Here is a 16,495-nt window from a genome sequence, read left to right as displayed (position 1 = left end):
ATTTAGAAACTTTTCAGCTACCTTCTTGGACCTCTGAAGGACAATAAAGAAAGAAACCTGATTTACAAAATTAAACACATCCCCAGCCTACAACGGCTCCACTAGCAGAAGACACGGGCCTGCAAAAGTGCTTAAATCCCTGTAATTCACAGCCTGAATTAATCTCATGGACAAATATGAAACTGTCCCAAGATTCACTTTGATTATACACTGTAAATACAGGTTACCACGGAAAAGCTCACCAACTTCCAAGATACCCAAGGAAAACCAGGCATTAAAACCACTTATAAACAGAATATATAGTAAGAACAGGGTTATATTGGGGAGCAAATAGTTCAGTGCTGTCTACAGAACTACTGACCAAAGCCTGCTTACTACATTTAAGGATAATCACCCTTAAGTGACAGAATATACCACTTGTAGCCCACTCTACTTTTGACCTTTGAGAGAAGGACTCCCCAGAAAAACTGCAGCCTACAAAGCAGAGCACGTAAGAGCACCAAAACCCATTTTCTTAGGTTAACAAAAAGTTCCCTGGTGCACAAGTTATCACTTCTCCAGCAGCAAGCTTGGTCCTCAGCTTTGCCACCTGCACGTCAGGTTTTTGAAGAGCTTTTCTTCTGGAGAACGAAGCGCACGAGACCAAGTAGAAAACACAATGGCTGCTATTTGATGGAGGAGGTGGGGACTCTGCTGCTGATAATGATTACATATAAGTCTTAAACAAAGAGAAATTGCTGCATTTGCCTTGAACTTGCAAGAAAAAGTGCAATAAAAGGAAAGAGGGCGAGGGAAACCCATTCACTTAGGCTCCTAGTTCATGCAGCTCAAATTAAGTCTTCCATTTCTTCTGTGACCAAATCCACAAGAGCAGGCAGGTTTTGCTGAAGCAATTCTTGTGTCACAAATAGGAAACAATTAGTTCAGCCAATCTGCAGAAAAATATAGAGACCATGCCAAAGAAAATCTTGTTGGAAGTGATGTTTTCATCCCAGTCAAATAATTGTTTCCCAAGCCAAAGTTCTCCTTTTGTTACTACCCTACCAGCTACCAGACGTGACTACAGCTGTATCAGCACAGATGCCCTGACCCAAAAGCATTTCCTGAAGACTGAGTAACAAAAAAGCAGAATCATGGGGTATCAGTAGCTAGAAGAACAAGCAGTCTCGGTCCAGATGAACATGTCTGCAGATAGATAAAAAAAATAACTCAGAATATTGCCTAAGCTCCACAGAGTTATATTGGTCACTATTTCAACATTGTAAAGACCTAAACCTGCAAATATAATGAATGTTCTTCCCACCCTCTATCTCGCTTTTAAGACTGTTGGCTCTTTGAGGAAGTTGATCTCTTCACTGTTAGCTTGTCTTTTAAGAACAGCGGTCTGCAGGACGAGTTCAAAACCAGAGATATGCTGGTGCACGGCAGTCATGCCAAAGGTGTGTAAATCCTCCATCTACCACAGAAATCATTCCGCTCCAGAACAAGCAGGAGGCTTCATGTTGCTTCACCTGAATGACTAACAATTTTCTTGATGAAGCAGGAAATTCAGACACTTCTGCTCCCCCAATTAAAATAAATGCTTCAATGGTCATATACAAGAGATTAAAAAAAAATATATATAGAAGTTTTGCTTTTCTTGCTTCCTTGCTGAGCTCCACCATGAAGAGAACAAACAGATCAGGGGTCGAAAGCCTGTTAAATCTCCAGCGGAGACGGCAGCTTCATTAACCAGTTTTCTACAAACAAAGTAATGCAACACTTCTATAGTGTAAAGCAGCTATTAATGCCATTTAAAACCATGGAAACTATATATTCGCACAGGAAGATGGTTCTGATCCTGTCCCCATTCTGAAGGTCAAAAACTTCCCAAGCTTCTGGGCAGCACAGATGCACAAGTATCTCATCTTCATGGACTTGGATGGACACAATGCTCTCTGGTGGTTTTACAGTACTGAGACGACCAGTAATCCCCTGTGTTTTGATGTGTTTATATTCAAAAGTGTTCAACACTATGTACCTTCACTTGTAAGAGTCGGCACCAATTCAGCAGCACTGGTAATCTTTCAACAGGCAAACAACCTGACATAGAACTTAGTATCAGCCTAGCTTCCATATAGCATTGAGTTTTAAAAGTACATTTCCTCTTCTATAATTTATTTTTATTTCCATGTTCTTTCTTTCTCGCTGATAACAGGATACCACCTTCTGGAATCACTGTACTAGGACAAATCCTGTGTTTCAAAAATGCCTTTTAGCTCTTTAAGACATGTTTGTAATGAACAGTGGACCTTAGTGAGATAATTAATAATCCACTGCCACAAAGGATTACTATTTTGATACAGTTGTTTGTTTTATATACCTCCCCTCACCCTGAGCAGAAGGCAGGTAGCACTTTATACGTGGGGCTTCTCAGCCCATTGACATCTTGGACTAGGAAAGGGATGTTATTTACTAGTGACAAGAGGTCTTTAGCATGTCATCCACATGTGCATTTACATTATGAGCACATACAGTCTATCAATTAAGACTATAGAAAAAAACCAACCCTTGCAGTATCCCAGAGAACAAGGTCGCATCCCACCTTCACTCATGGAGGAGTACAGGAGGTGAAGCACAGACAAACCTCTTCAGTTTCCCTTCAGCCACAGGCTAAAGGCTGATCTGGCAGGTCCCTTTCAGAGAAGGGATGGCAGGCATAAAGTGCGATACACACGTGAGCCGTAAATCTCAAAGAGCACTTCTAATTAGCAACACTTCTATCTGAATTAAGTATTTACAGTGTGATCAATTCCAATCACGTGCCCACACATTTACAGTAAGACTGAAAGAAGTCCTTCCTGCAAACAGGAATTGCAGGAATGCTCTAAGCAGCGTTGAACCAACTCTGAATAACTCAGCAGTCCCTGGTCCGTCACAGAACTGCAACGAGAGGCCAAACAGCAGCTACCTGCTGGCAACATGGAAGGAGGTGTTTTCTCCATGCCCAGGCTTCCTCCAGTGACTACCAGAGCTTCAGTGTGAAAGCAACACAGAACCAGTGTACACTTCTTGCAATTCACGCTGATGCTCTTTATGTGGATAGTGGTTTCTCTGGTTTCACCAGTTACTGTGAACAGCCATGTTCTGAGCAGCTGGGTGCTGTCCGTATGGGAAGAATCCTTCTGCCACCAGGAATCTGAAGGTCTGCTTTGGCTCGACAGGTCCATGTCACACAGAACAGGCTGACACAAGTGGATGTCACAGAGCACAAGCACCTACATTTGTTCCCAATAACCCTACAGTGCTGCATTTTCTCATCCAAATAGCAGAAGGAATCAGAATATGAATCTGTATGGTGGACAGAAGATTTGAGAGGGTGAAAAAGGTTTCCTGAACCGGACACAGTCTCAGAAGGTGGTCGTGCTCTCCGGAAGGAGAACTCAAGTGGCAAAACATTACAAATAGCCTCTTAGCAGCACCAATCTGAGAGCTTGCAATGCACCTACAAATGAGAAGAAAGGGAAGGCAATATGCTCAGCTCCTGCATCCAAAGCTGACAGGATGCATGGTCATAACATGAAGAATATATCCAGAGCCCAAGATTCATGTCAAAGCTTTGGCATTGACATGGTTACAGGAAGAATTTTCACATCAAGTGAGAACATTTTTATCTTCCAACTTCCACTTACCACTATGGAGTATAACTTCCAGCTCTGAAGGTGGTACTGGACTGGGAACCTCACAAGCCCACAAAAGGTGAGAAGGCTCCTATGGTGATTCCATGGAAGAACTCAAATAGCTGGTCCTAGAAAGTGCCCTCAAGGCATTTGGCTTTTAATTGCCAAAGGAGTTTTCTTCTAAAACCAGCAAATGCCTCAATATTATGCAGTTGACTCTGCTGGGAATGTGAGCTGAATCAGCACTGTTCTTAAGGACACACTTTGGAGTTTTATCTCCCTGTCTTTGTAAGTTTTCTGATTTGAAAGACCAGCAAATGACGAGAAACACAGAATGGAGAAATGTTTCAAAGCAACAAAAAGGAACAAAGCTTGATATAGGAATCTGCAGACAGAGTCCAGCTCTCACAGGCAGGAAATGAAGTGAACAAAATTTTAAGAGAGCTTTATACACTAGGTGATAAAGCAGACTGAGAAATGATCAACATTAAAAATCCCAATCTGTGGCTAATAGACAAATGAGAAGTTTTAAGTGAAGGAAAGCCATACTGTCAAGAGTGCTGGCCATGGAGTGCTCCACCTCAGCTGCTGGCAGAGACAAAGAAATGGCAGTGGATATTCTCCTCCACATATAATCATATATGGAGGATGGGAAAGTGGAACAGGAGCCAGAGTGCTGGGAAAAGAGCAGATCCTCTTTTTCAGCTCACTTCTGCCAGCCTGGCACCATTATTTATGGATGGTGCAAAAATTAAAATGTTCCACCATTCAAAGCAATACACATTCCCAGGGTGAACTCCTGCACCATGACAGAATGGGGATGTTTACTTTGCACCCAACATAATAACATAGTTTCTCCAGCCCTGGACATGATCTGTTAGATTTATTTGCAGATGAAGATCTTTTCCTTTAGAAGACCATTGCTAAACAACATGGACAAGAGCTCTTCCCAGCTGTTTGTGGGGCTGCTGCTCCACTTCAGATCAGGTGGGATTTTCTTGAGGAGGAGGAGTGAGCACACCTGGGAAAGAGAACCTTCCAGGACAGGCCCAGGGAAGGTGAGCAAGCGGACCCAGCATGGCTCTGGCGTCACTGTCACAGACCTCCCCCGCAGCAAAGGAGAAGACTGACTTTGCTGCAAGAGAGGAAAAATCACTGGAAGGTTAAGAAAAGCAAACCGTCTTCACTATAAGGACACAATAGGAAGAGATTTTTTCATAATGCCTTTTATTTCTAGTCTCTAGAATAAAATGAGTTGTCTATTTTAAGTAGCTACAGTTCTACTTGTTCTAATTAAACCTGGCCTTGCAGCTTTAAAGCTTTCCTCCTCTCTCTAAGAGAGGCAGGAAGGCACACGTAGGACATCCTCATCCCCCAGTCACTGCTTCTCTCTCTTTTGATCAAAATTTGTTAATAAGGAAATCCAAAGGACATAAAAAGAAACAGAGAAACAAGGAAGAATGCAAGAGAAAACTGGAGATGTAATTCAATAAGAAAGAGGGAAAAAAAAACCAGAGGAAGATGTGCTGCTCCAATTATAAGTCAAGAACAGAGGCAAAATTATTTCCTTTGCTTCTAAAAAGTAATATTCAACTCCATCTGCTGGCCATGGGTATAACTGTGAAACCACGCTGGTGTCTGGAAGCCAAACTTCACACATCGTACTCCTAACCCATGTAGAAATACTAGATTTACTGGTACGTCCATGAAGAAACCATCCGTCACCACCCTTGGAATTGGCAGCACTGCAGACACCGCAAAGCTTCAGCACATTTGATGGAAAAATCTGACGGGGTCCCCTCACTGACTGCACATCCCAGAGTTCGGGGGCTCCAAAACCAAGCTGCTCCCTGCACGCTCCACCAAGTGCCCAAGTGCAGAGCACGGCTCAGCACCACAGCCCAGAGATTCTGCATGACCTCACCATAGCAGAGCAGTGCCAATCCTGCAGTGAACAGTCACACTGAATTCAGGAGCGTTTCAACAAAACTTCCAATGTCAGAAGCAACATCTTTTGGAAACAAGTCGTTCACTCAAGATTTCAAGCTGCCCATCTGTAAGGAAAACTGTATTCTGTGACACAAAGCAATAGCTAATACACCGTTCAGATCCACAGATAAGAAAACAAACCAAATCAATCCATCTGGCTGGCACTGAAAATTAATACCTTAATGCTGACTTTTTAATCATTTTAATGCCATAAAGTTTATCTCCTTCTTAATTGAAGAGATTAAGCCAAATGTGATTCTCAGTCTCATGTAAAGTCATGCTTGGAACAAGGAGTGGAAGATGCAATGAACTAACACTTCTGAGAGGCACTGTCTCTTGGGAGGCGAGCTAGGGGAGACTGTGTGGTTCTTAAGAGAGCAGTAGCTTGAATTTGGATTGAAAAACAACAAAATCCACTGCTGCAACAGAGGTTTATCCTGGTCACCAGTGTGAGGGTTATGTCTGGCAGTGGGAAAACTCCCGGTTAGTGTCTGGGACAGGGTGCCACACATAAGGATGCTCAGAATAATGGGAGTTGAGAAACACACTCATCTTCTGTTTTACTTTTGCAGCAAACACCCTAAGGTTACAGAGGAAGACAAAAGACTGAAAGGAGTATTTAAAAAATGCCCTGCTTTTCAAGACCAAGGGATCTTAAGGCAATGGCTGCACCTTTCTATTTCCTCTTACTTAGTCTTAATGGTAACCAAGGTGTTTAATATCATGCTGGAATTCAGTTTCTTGCCTCAGACATGCCACATATAAACCCATGAGGATGAAAACATTGGTAGTCTCTCACATGGAACAGTATTTTCGGGGGCCTTTAAGATTAGGATAGTTTAGAGGGTTATTTGAGCAAGATACGTGGTTCCAATCATCTCACAAAAAACCCCAGAGGTCCTTTGAAAAAGATGTAGTTGGTCTTTCGCTTGCTGTAGTAGATGGAGTCATTTCTGATAGACAACACAACACTCTACCCTTTTCCACTTCAATCCTGTCTCCAGTAGGCCACCCACAACGCCAAATACATTAAATCAAACCGCCATCTCAAGGGTGCTAAAGCACCACGGGACACAGCAAATGGCAATGGGATTGCAGCAAGAAAGCGTGGCGTAAGAGTTCAAACACCGCAGCTCTGCTCTGGGGAGCTGCTTCTGTCACAAGCAACTTCTCACAAGTGGGTCATATTTTAGTTGTCCAATGTGAGACAGAGACATCACCTCCATGAGTTATGGAGGCACACATCTAAACCATGTGAATTTTATTTTACCCCTAGATAATGTCTTAACATCTGAAATGAGGAAGGCTCTAGCAAGCCAGAGTCTACAAACCTCAAGTTCAGAGTTAGCAGATGCTTCCAGTTTTACTCTCTTCATACTTCTCAGCCCCATGTTTAAAACAGGGTGAATCTTTATCTCAGAGACGTACTGTGAAAATTAACAAATTCAAAGAATATGCCTGCTCCAGTGATGACTGCTACAGGAAAGACTGTTTATAGAAGACTGGATGAGTAAAATATATTACTACATACAGTCAACAAGGCCCACAGCTACACACTGAGCAGGAAAAACATAACAAAATGTTGACTATGTGCTCTTTCAGAGGGCACCGTTCATATGGTACACTGAATAAAGCAAAGTCCCTGTGGAAGGAACAGCATATGGCCGTGTATGTACTATTACAAAATTATACTGCTTTACCCACTGCTGCCAAGTAAAGGTTAAATTTTAACAAGTCTGACATTTCCTATTAAATTCTTAGCTTTGCAATAAAAATGTTTAGATGGAAATTTTAGTTTTTAAAGAGGAAAGTTCCACCACCATCAGGACTGCAACCAAACTGTAACCACCACATGATCCATAAGCAGGGCTAGGATCATCTGGCTCAACAGTACAGATGCCTATCGGCTGAAATGGCTATTACTCTCCACGTTGGCTTGAGGGAGAAAAAAAGATATATTGGACATACAAACCTTTTGACATCTGAGAAACAAAGAAAGATGGTTTTGATTGTCCTCTCAGAGGACAACTCATTTTTGACATTTTAAAGAAACTGGAATTGATAGTACTGGGAAAGTAAGTTTCTCTTACTTTCCTTTGTCTCTTGGACAAGACACAAAAAAGGGAACTAAAGTTTTTTCTATTACTTGCTACCCCAGCACTGGACAAGCCTTCACGGCAAATGCCTTTTTCATTCCACCTGAATATCTGCCGCTACATCCTATACTAGTAAGCGAGTACATTAAGGTTTAGGCCTCCCAAAACCTGACAATTAAATGAGCACAAAATCAGGCTTCAGAATCATCCAGTACCTGGGATGAATACAAAACTCTGGGCAGATTTGTAGGTTCTCTGCAGAATCAGGGCAAGAATTCACTTGATTTACATATGATCCAAACTTGAAGTATTTTAAAAAAAAACAAAATTAGAATAGTCATAAAGCAAACTGTCTTTTGCAAATATTCCACAAGTGCAAGTGGCATTCTGAATGTGGTCTTAACCCTGATCACCAGCTCCTTTCTATAATCATAAGCAATAAATGACAGACGATATTAAAACAAAGATTTCACTGTGTAACTTACAGAAAATTAGGAAGTGGTCCTCTAAAATCAGGAGAAAAGAGGAAGTTTATTACATCGTGTTCCTTACACGATACAGCCTTATTAGCGATAGGCAAATAGTAAACTCTCTGATGGAAGGACAAGCATTGCTTGTGCCAAAAAATAGCTGGTTTTCTAGTTAAATTAAAAAAAAAAAAAGTAATCTGCATCTTACGGAAGGTTTTACAAGTTTCTATAGTAACTGCTATCATGTATAAGAATATAAAATGCAACAAGCTCAAGTTTCCATAGAAACAACACAGACAGTTTGATTAATACGCAGACATACTGAGACAAATGGGAATATTTAATTTCAGTTTATAAAGAAAACTCTAGTAAACAGGATACTACACATTTGGGCAAGGTATCCTAGTAAGAACCATTCTCACAAGCTCACAAGCTGCAAGTCATGCACAATATAAACAGAGTAGCATGTGGTGTGTTTACCATATTAGATTCAAAGCATATGAATGGTACTATTAGTTTCAGGGAAGCTGATGATGTATCCAACACATTCTAATTGATTTAGGAATTTAAACCTACAAACAGCACTTACAGAGAAGACATTTTCATCTGGTTTGGAACTAAATATACCAGACAAAATGAAAGTATGTAAGGCGATTCTTACAATAAAATACTATGATTGCTTAGGAAATCACTGCATAGAAATGTACATTAACTTTCCATACACACTGCAGAGGGGCAGTGAGGAACACAGGGCAACTCTGATATCTAAGCAAACATGAAGAAGTTGTCCAGTAACTCTGCAGAAGCCATATCACCCCAGAAATCTGAATGCACTATCAAGACGTAACGAGTAAGGGAAACAGGTAGGTATAACTCACCATGTTTGGCACACTGGTGACGGGAGTACTCTTGATGTCGGCAGGAAAGGGAGACAAGCTATTTGCCATGCCTGGCTTGTTCGGTAACTGAGGATTCACTCCCGTAGCTCCCATCTGCTGCCCTCCGGTTTGACTGAAAGGCTGCCCGAAGGGACTAGTGTTACCTGTCATTCCCATCTGGAAAAGAACGAATGAAAGTATTAGCATTTCCCCGATTCCAAAGGGATAGGAAAAAAAAAGAACACCACATATGTAAAATATCCATCTTTGCATTCACAGATATCAAATTCTGGTTTAAGTTACTCAATATTAAATTCTCAATGTCACAACTTTAATCAAATTAAAATTAAATTTTTAAAATATTTTACAAATTTACATAGCTGTGTGTGTCTGGCAATTCAACTTACAAAATCATTGTGCAAATGCAAAGGAGAAAACAAGACTGACAGAAATTACTTTCTCTGACACTGCAAAAACTTTTGGAAACCAAAGCAAGCTCAAATCCTGTAATACTTTGAGCATTCTGTGCAGAAAGCATGACTTTGTACATAGGCTAGATGGGAAAGCAGGGGAATGCATAGAGACATCCAGCAAATGCCTATCTAGTTGTGTTTTGGTATTTGAGAAAAAATGTCTGAACAAAACAACACCTATCTACGGCTGACATCCTTGACAAATTACACCCCAAAACTCCTTAAGAATAGCAAGCAGAAACAGGACTCCCCCGAATGAGTAAGGAGAACACTGTCCATCCAAAGAGCCATTTTGCCTGAGCCATCTCCCAAGAGAAGCAGTTACATCTCTATTACTTGAGCCAGTTAATACCACACCGGAGAAAATGTCCTGAAAAGACAATTTAGCAGGAATTTACTTCTTTCAAAGCATATGACCTTCCTTTCTCCCACCAAATAAAGAAGAGAGAAAAGTTGACAGATGACATTTGTGCTCCCCCCTGCCCCATACTGGGAGGACTTCTAGACAACTTTATCACCTGTCAGAATGTCTTAAATATAAATCCAAACACTGAGCAAGTCTTTATTTGAAATATTAAATCCCGTTTTCCCCTTCCTTTGACGTCTCTGGTCATTCCTTACACAACACACTGGTTTTCCATGGTCCTGGTCTTTTCATTTTCCCTACCAGCAGGGATTCAGGACATTATTCCTGCGGCTGGAAGAGGGACTGTGCACGTCAGTTTATCAGCGTAACACCCTTATATTAAGGAGTTGCTCGGTGGTTGCTTTTTCATGCTTACAGGGATTGGACTGAATGACCAGCAGATGAAGCACTGGTTACTAGCAGCACATGATGTCAGGGCAGAGTCCAGTAATCCCAATTTGACTGTGCCTTGTCCTCTTTGCCAGCGCACTTTGCACACCTGGGTTGTGGAGAGCTGGCCCAGCCGCACTCAGAGCAGCCTGACCTTAGGAAACGCTCCCTGCACCTGCATCCTGCTCAGTGACCACTGCCAGATTCAGGTCTTTTCCCACTGTGGAAAATGTTATATTTTTACAGAAGAATCTGATCTACTGTATACCATTACTTGGCAATGTAAGAGGTTACCATGTATGTGCTGTGTTCCAAAGTAAAGTTGAATAATTCAAATAGCATATAGGCCAACCCCCCCGAGTTGCTTAACAGCATGAAAAGCTTAGCAATAAAAGACTGCTTTTCAATAAAAGTGGCACTAGCTACTATCCAATTGCACAAATATAAGTAAATTTATTTCCTCTATTTCTGTGTTTGTATTGTAGGACTGTATGTTCAAATAAGTTAATTTTTAAATTATTGTTTATTACAACGTGGATTTTGGCAGCTTTTCTCTGAAGTATTAATACATTGCTATTAATTAATTAACCCACTCATCTTAACCCACTATTTCAGACAAGGTATGAGAAAGGATCATCTGATACCTACAACTAATCATCAATACTACAATGGTCTATCATAATAACCATGAAGAAAATTTCTGAAACTGAAAGTGAGGTTCTGAGGAAGCAGCTTATGACCGACTATTTAAACCTTTCAGAGGCCAGAAACAGGAACATTCACTGTCTGGCTATTATTCAGTTTCCCCTTGTGTCTAAATCCCCAACTACAAACTCCATTTGCCTGCAGGAAGATTTGGGTCTTCTAGTCTCTGAACTTGCTTGCAGGTTTGTTGGAGATTTTTTAAACTGCATAATATATTGACTTATTCTGGCAACCTCTGCTATGCTACAACTTCCTAGGAGCCCTACAGCCACCAGCACCACTGTGAAAGCTCAGTGGGAAGCCTCAATTGGGAGAAATGCTGCAGAGACACAAATATTCCCACTATTTCCATAGCGTTACACAGGCACATCAGCTGGCAGGAGACAGCGCAACATCTTTCTCCAGCTCGCGGCTGGAGCATGTTCAGCCACCACGGAAGAGATGGAAAAGCTGGACAAGACTCAGTGCAGGCAATGAAGCCACCTAACCCAGCTGTGCTGTTTGTGCAGTGTCATGTTATACAGCTCTGGCAGAATCTCAAACACAGCTGAATTTCCAAAAAGCAGAATAGGGATTTTCTTTAGGCAGTCAGAATGCCAAGCAAATTTTACACCAATTTAAGTTCTTGCTCCAAAAGAAACAGGTGTTCTTCATCTCATATCATTATCAGGAAATATTATCTGTTTTTTACTAAAGGAAAAATGTCTAAAAATAGATTTTTGGAAAAATATTACAAAATATTTGTGTTTCAGAAGACAGAGAACAGAAAAATTCATTTTAAGTTTGTTAAAACTCTATATCACTAGAACATCGCCAAAGCACCCGAGAGCTGTGATTCTTAACAGGTGCCACATGGTTGTTTTTTCGTATTTTAATAGTTCCTTTTCAATACATCATCTTATTAAACATATCACAACACAGTACAACAACAAGGCAACCTTTCAAGTCATCATATTAAGCATGCAGTTTGGAAGATAATTTTTTCCTTTTCTAGGTGGTCATTAAGTAATAGATACTTGATTGAACATTCAAGAAATGCCTTGCTGTTCCTTGAAATCAAGCTGGAAGCAGAGTAGCTTTCACTTGAAACATATGTTTTTAAACTTGCTCTCTGTCACAAGGTATTTCAATGTCTGAAGCTGTGCTTCAATAAGTGAAAGGAATCCCAGCCTAAAGAGTTACACCAGCCTAGAATTTAAAAGAAAAACAGCAGACAGTTTGGTAACAGTCACTGTAAAACATCAGACATGCCCTTCAACCTACACTTCCTTTTTGTAAATTACGGCCACTGAAACAAAGTGCCCAATACTATTTTTTTGTTTGAAGTCAATCTTTAAAAAATAAAACAAAACAAAACTGAAATCTGAAAAGATGGAAAGACCTATCTTTCTTATGTGACAATCCCTGAAGTAAATATGGAGACAAAAATCAGGAGGGACCATACACAAGACAAGCTTAATAAAGCTCATAGCTGTTGCAGTTTCAGGGTTTTTTTAAACTCAGCTTTGCCTCAGAAGAGTTAGGCTTATCAACAGGAGTGACTTCCAGAGCCTAGGAGAAGTGTACAAAACAATGCAAGAACTGCTCCAATGAACGCTTATTTATAACAGTTTTCAACCAAGACTGAGATCGACAAGGAGTTTTAGTGGCAGAACAACCTGCTGCTAAACAGCATTAAGATAACAGCATTTCAGAGCTGTTACTGGAGGCTCGCGGAGAAGCTCTGTTTTTATTCCAGCAGGAACCACCTCCAGCAAGCGCAGTCAGACAGGGACTCCAGCAAAGCCAAACCACTGTCAGCTCCTCACTGGTGGGAAGGCAATAACAGCAGGTGGAAGGAAGAACCAGGCAGATCCCTGCACATCAAACACTGAAAAGAAGTCCAAGGGCATACGGCATTAACTGGTATTGCCTGGTTAATTATCTGAGCACTGAGAGGAGGTGACCCTCCCTCAAAAAACAACTGGCAAATACAATCAGATGATAGCGCATATACAGAATAAAGATTTTACACTGTTTATTCATTCTGCAAACTAAAGCCAGCAGCTCTGAAGCAAACAAGTCAGAAGGCTTGAACACTGTGACTCCTGCCTCCACCCCCAGGTTTTTCCCTATGTGAAATGAGGGGGCAGGTGGGAGAAGGCACATAATCAATAGACCTTTGTTTTTGTATTACTGACACAGAATCCTGATGCCAAATTAGGTAGTTCAGGGGAAGATTACTAGGTAAATACAAGTCATCAGAGAAGATAAACCAGCATGAACATGGAAGAGAGCAACCTGGTAAGAACTGTCCTTTTCATACGGGACTGAGCCATCACAAAGACTTGTATTTTGCTTAAAGTTTGCTTTTGTCCCTTTCAGGAAAATAATTAAACAAAAAATAATCCAGTGAAAGCTGCTTTTTCCACCTGCAATGAATGAGCACAGGTGTGTATCACAGGGCTACTCAGGCTTCAAAATATCATGTGGCAGGTGGTGCATTTCCACTACAACAAAACCAGAATGCTTCTCTCTGAAAACCTGGGCTCTGTTGCATTTCACTCCCATTTTGTTCTAAGCATAAGGATGTTCCCTCCCCCGTTGCTTTCTCTTCCTCTCTATCAATTCATTCAACTGCCAGTTCATCTCCCTCCTCTACCTGACCCCCATTTTCTGCAGATCGTGTTCTCTCCACCCCGGGGTGGCTCCTTTCATCCCACCTCATCCTCTGGCAACTCACATTTTATACTCATGTTCCTGTGTCACAATTTTGTGCAACTCATGCTTCTTGGCTGGTTCTCTGTGGTCACAACTGCGATGACTTCTGATGGAGTAAAGCAGACTTTTGCGCAAGCAAGGGTTTTTTTACACAGCTGCTCCATCAATTGCAATGGCAGAGATGCAGGGATGCGATTAACCACCCCAGCACAGAACTGCGAGGTAATGCTAGAAGTGCCTGAAGAAGTAAGATGATTAATGCAGGACACCAGCTTAAATACATTATTTCTACTCTAAAACAGTTGTTCTCAGAAATATGATAATGCTACTCTCCTTTAATGGAAAAGATGCATTTAATGTAATAATTCTGCTATCCCAGAAAGACAAGCAGATTCTGTTCCCTTTTTATCACTATGGTAACTCTCTAAGATACTGGAATCTATTACTGAGTGTGGATAGGAAACAAGGGTATTTCACTCTGCTCTCATAAGCTGAGGAATGCACAGACTTCCAAGCTAACAAAAGAGAAAAACTTAAACCCCTTGTTTAGCTGACTTGGACTACACAAGACACCACACACTGCCATGTTCTGAGCAGCAGGTGTGGGAGGTACTTCTTGTTTTGCTTTTTAGTTATTTTCAGAGAACAGAAATTCAATTTCATCAAGTTCCTGGAGTTTCATAGTTATTATAGATCAAGTCTGTGACCAAATCTATGTATCTCATCTAACGGTGCAACTCGGAGTTGATATGACAGAAATGAGAAGTTCATCAATCTAATTTAAAAGATACTTTAGGACCAGACTGCATCTTTATACTACGTTATTTCTTCCATTTTTAAAGCTTACTCGTTTCCTCCCTTCTTCACCACTGCTGACATACCACAGTATTTCTCCCTCAGCATCAAGGAGCTACTCCCCCTTTGTACATGAAGCATGTAGGTCATAAATAGAGTAGGAGGAAAGGATAGGACTTAAGTTTTTATTGACTGTCCCCTCACCTCTACCACTACAGCCAATTCTCTCATTCAAGCAGGCAGTTACTTATTGCCACACACTCCCGAGGCTCCCAGGACATGCAACCAATACAATACACTGCAAAAACTGTTCACTAATACATGGACATAGCTTCCTATTCACAATCCCTTTTTTAGCTTCCCCTCCAATATGCTGTCATAAACAGCTCTGTGCTTTTGTATCTCGCACATTCACTGCCTACATAAATACTATATTGAAAAAAAATAAAATTAGCTGGTCCAGACAGATTAGTCCAGAAAAAAAAAAAGAACAAAAATAACCAACCAACAAGAAACTTTCTCAAAGTTAAACGTTGATTTTCATTAAGTTTTAAAGCACTGACTCTTCTGTATAAAAATGGAAGAATGTTATTCTGGCCAAGTATTTAAAACCAACACAAAACAATACGACCAGATGTGGACTAGCTTGACAGCAGAAAAAATACTGAAAGATTGATAAGAGAATCAAAGGAAGCAGCATGGGTTCAGTGAAAAATAAAGCTGGCTGAAGTAATTTGATTATGACCCAATCCTGTATAACTAAAAATAGTCATTGTTGATATTAATTTTAGTATCTATTAGATTTTTAACTAGAAAACAGTCCTAGAAAGGAACCAAGCTAGACAAGCTTGGCTGGACTTTGAACGCTGTAAACCTGCAAAGTACATGAAGGACAAATCTGAGGTCTCAATATGACAACAAGAGGTATGAAAAGAAGATGGGGTAAGTGTAAAGTGATATCTTCACACGTTTGCCTTGACGTGAATGCTACTGTAATGGTGATGATCATGCTGTATTAGTTCTTCATGAATGATACGTAAAAGCAATAGGATTCAGAGAGGCTTCAAGAACTATTCAAAGGACTAAAAGGCATGGCTACAACAGACAGTCTAATTGCAATCTAATAGCCTAATTTATTTAGCTTGCTATTTAAGCTTACTGATTTGCTTATCTTATTAAGGCAAGGATTGAAGTGATCCTAAAGTACCAATTTTGGGAACAGAGAGGTGATAACACAAATATTTTCCATTTAGCAAAGACATATCAACAGGTAAGAGCTGCAGCTCTATAGCTTCCAAGCAAAAATTAGAAACAAATGTGACCAAATACCACTGAAATTCTTAATATAATCTTTTATCTAAATAGTGTGTGCTTCTACTCATCAACAGGAATTAATTCACAAAAGGCATAAGGCCTATAATCAGAGGTATCACGTCTGACTTTGTATGACTGTCATTTTTATATGCTTAATTCTTTATAAAATGGAACCTAATAATAGAAAGGGAATTAGAAGTTCCCTTCTGCCTGTCTAGAGACAACAAAGAACGTGGAGAAGAAAAAGTTATCTCAGGAAGGAAAAATGATCTAAGACCCTGACCAAGCTGCCAAGTCCATTAGCCAAACCCAGAGACAAGTCTCAAAGCCCAGGAAATCAGAGGTGCAGAACAGAAGCCAAAAACTGCATCAAACTATTGTATCCTCCTGTGCACTGCAGAACTGCCTCAGACTGAGCATGGCCAAGTGCAACTTCCAACAACTGCTCTTCTAACCCGAGACCAGAGACAGGGTAGACTGCAAGACAGAATTTCATTCATTCACTCAGCCCAGCAGCAATTAAGTTGCCCCTTCCAACTGACATTGATCGCAGGATCACAAAACCAGTTATGTTGTTAGCTGGGTATCCTAAGGAAATGGGGCTTAAGCAATGGTCCCTT

The 16,495-nt window shown here is 40.7% G+C and overlaps 1 protein-coding gene across 7 annotated transcripts in view; it reads right to left on the bottom strand.

Moving 5' to 3' along the window:
• The window catches only part of CREBBP (CREB binding lysine acetyltransferase), a 92,384-nt gene that overhangs the window by 47,407 nt on the left and 28,482 nt on the right, over nucleotides 1-16,495 (bottom strand). For 4 of the 7 annotated variants that reach the window (XM_080353735.1, XM_080353738.1, XM_080353736.1 and 1 more), the window contains one exon: nucleotides 9,093-9,269. In XM_080353735.1, the coding sequence (XP_080209861.1) occupies nucleotides 9,093-9,269 (177 nt within the window). Of the gene's footprint in view, nucleotides 1-5,583; nucleotides 5,711-6,979; nucleotides 7,076-7,959; nucleotides 8,046-9,092; nucleotides 9,270-16,495 lie in introns of those variants that run through there. The other 3 variants (XM_080353739.1, XM_080353741.1, XM_080353740.1) reach the window with 3 other exon arrangements.

The sequence above is a fragment of the Nesoenas mayeri genome (assembly GCF_963082525.1).
Source record: "Nesoenas mayeri genome assembly, chromosome: 15".
Lineage (NCBI taxonomy): Eukaryota > Metazoa > Chordata > Aves > Columbiformes > Columbidae > Nesoenas > Nesoenas mayeri.
This window is presented reverse-complemented; position numbering and strand designations above follow the sequence as displayed.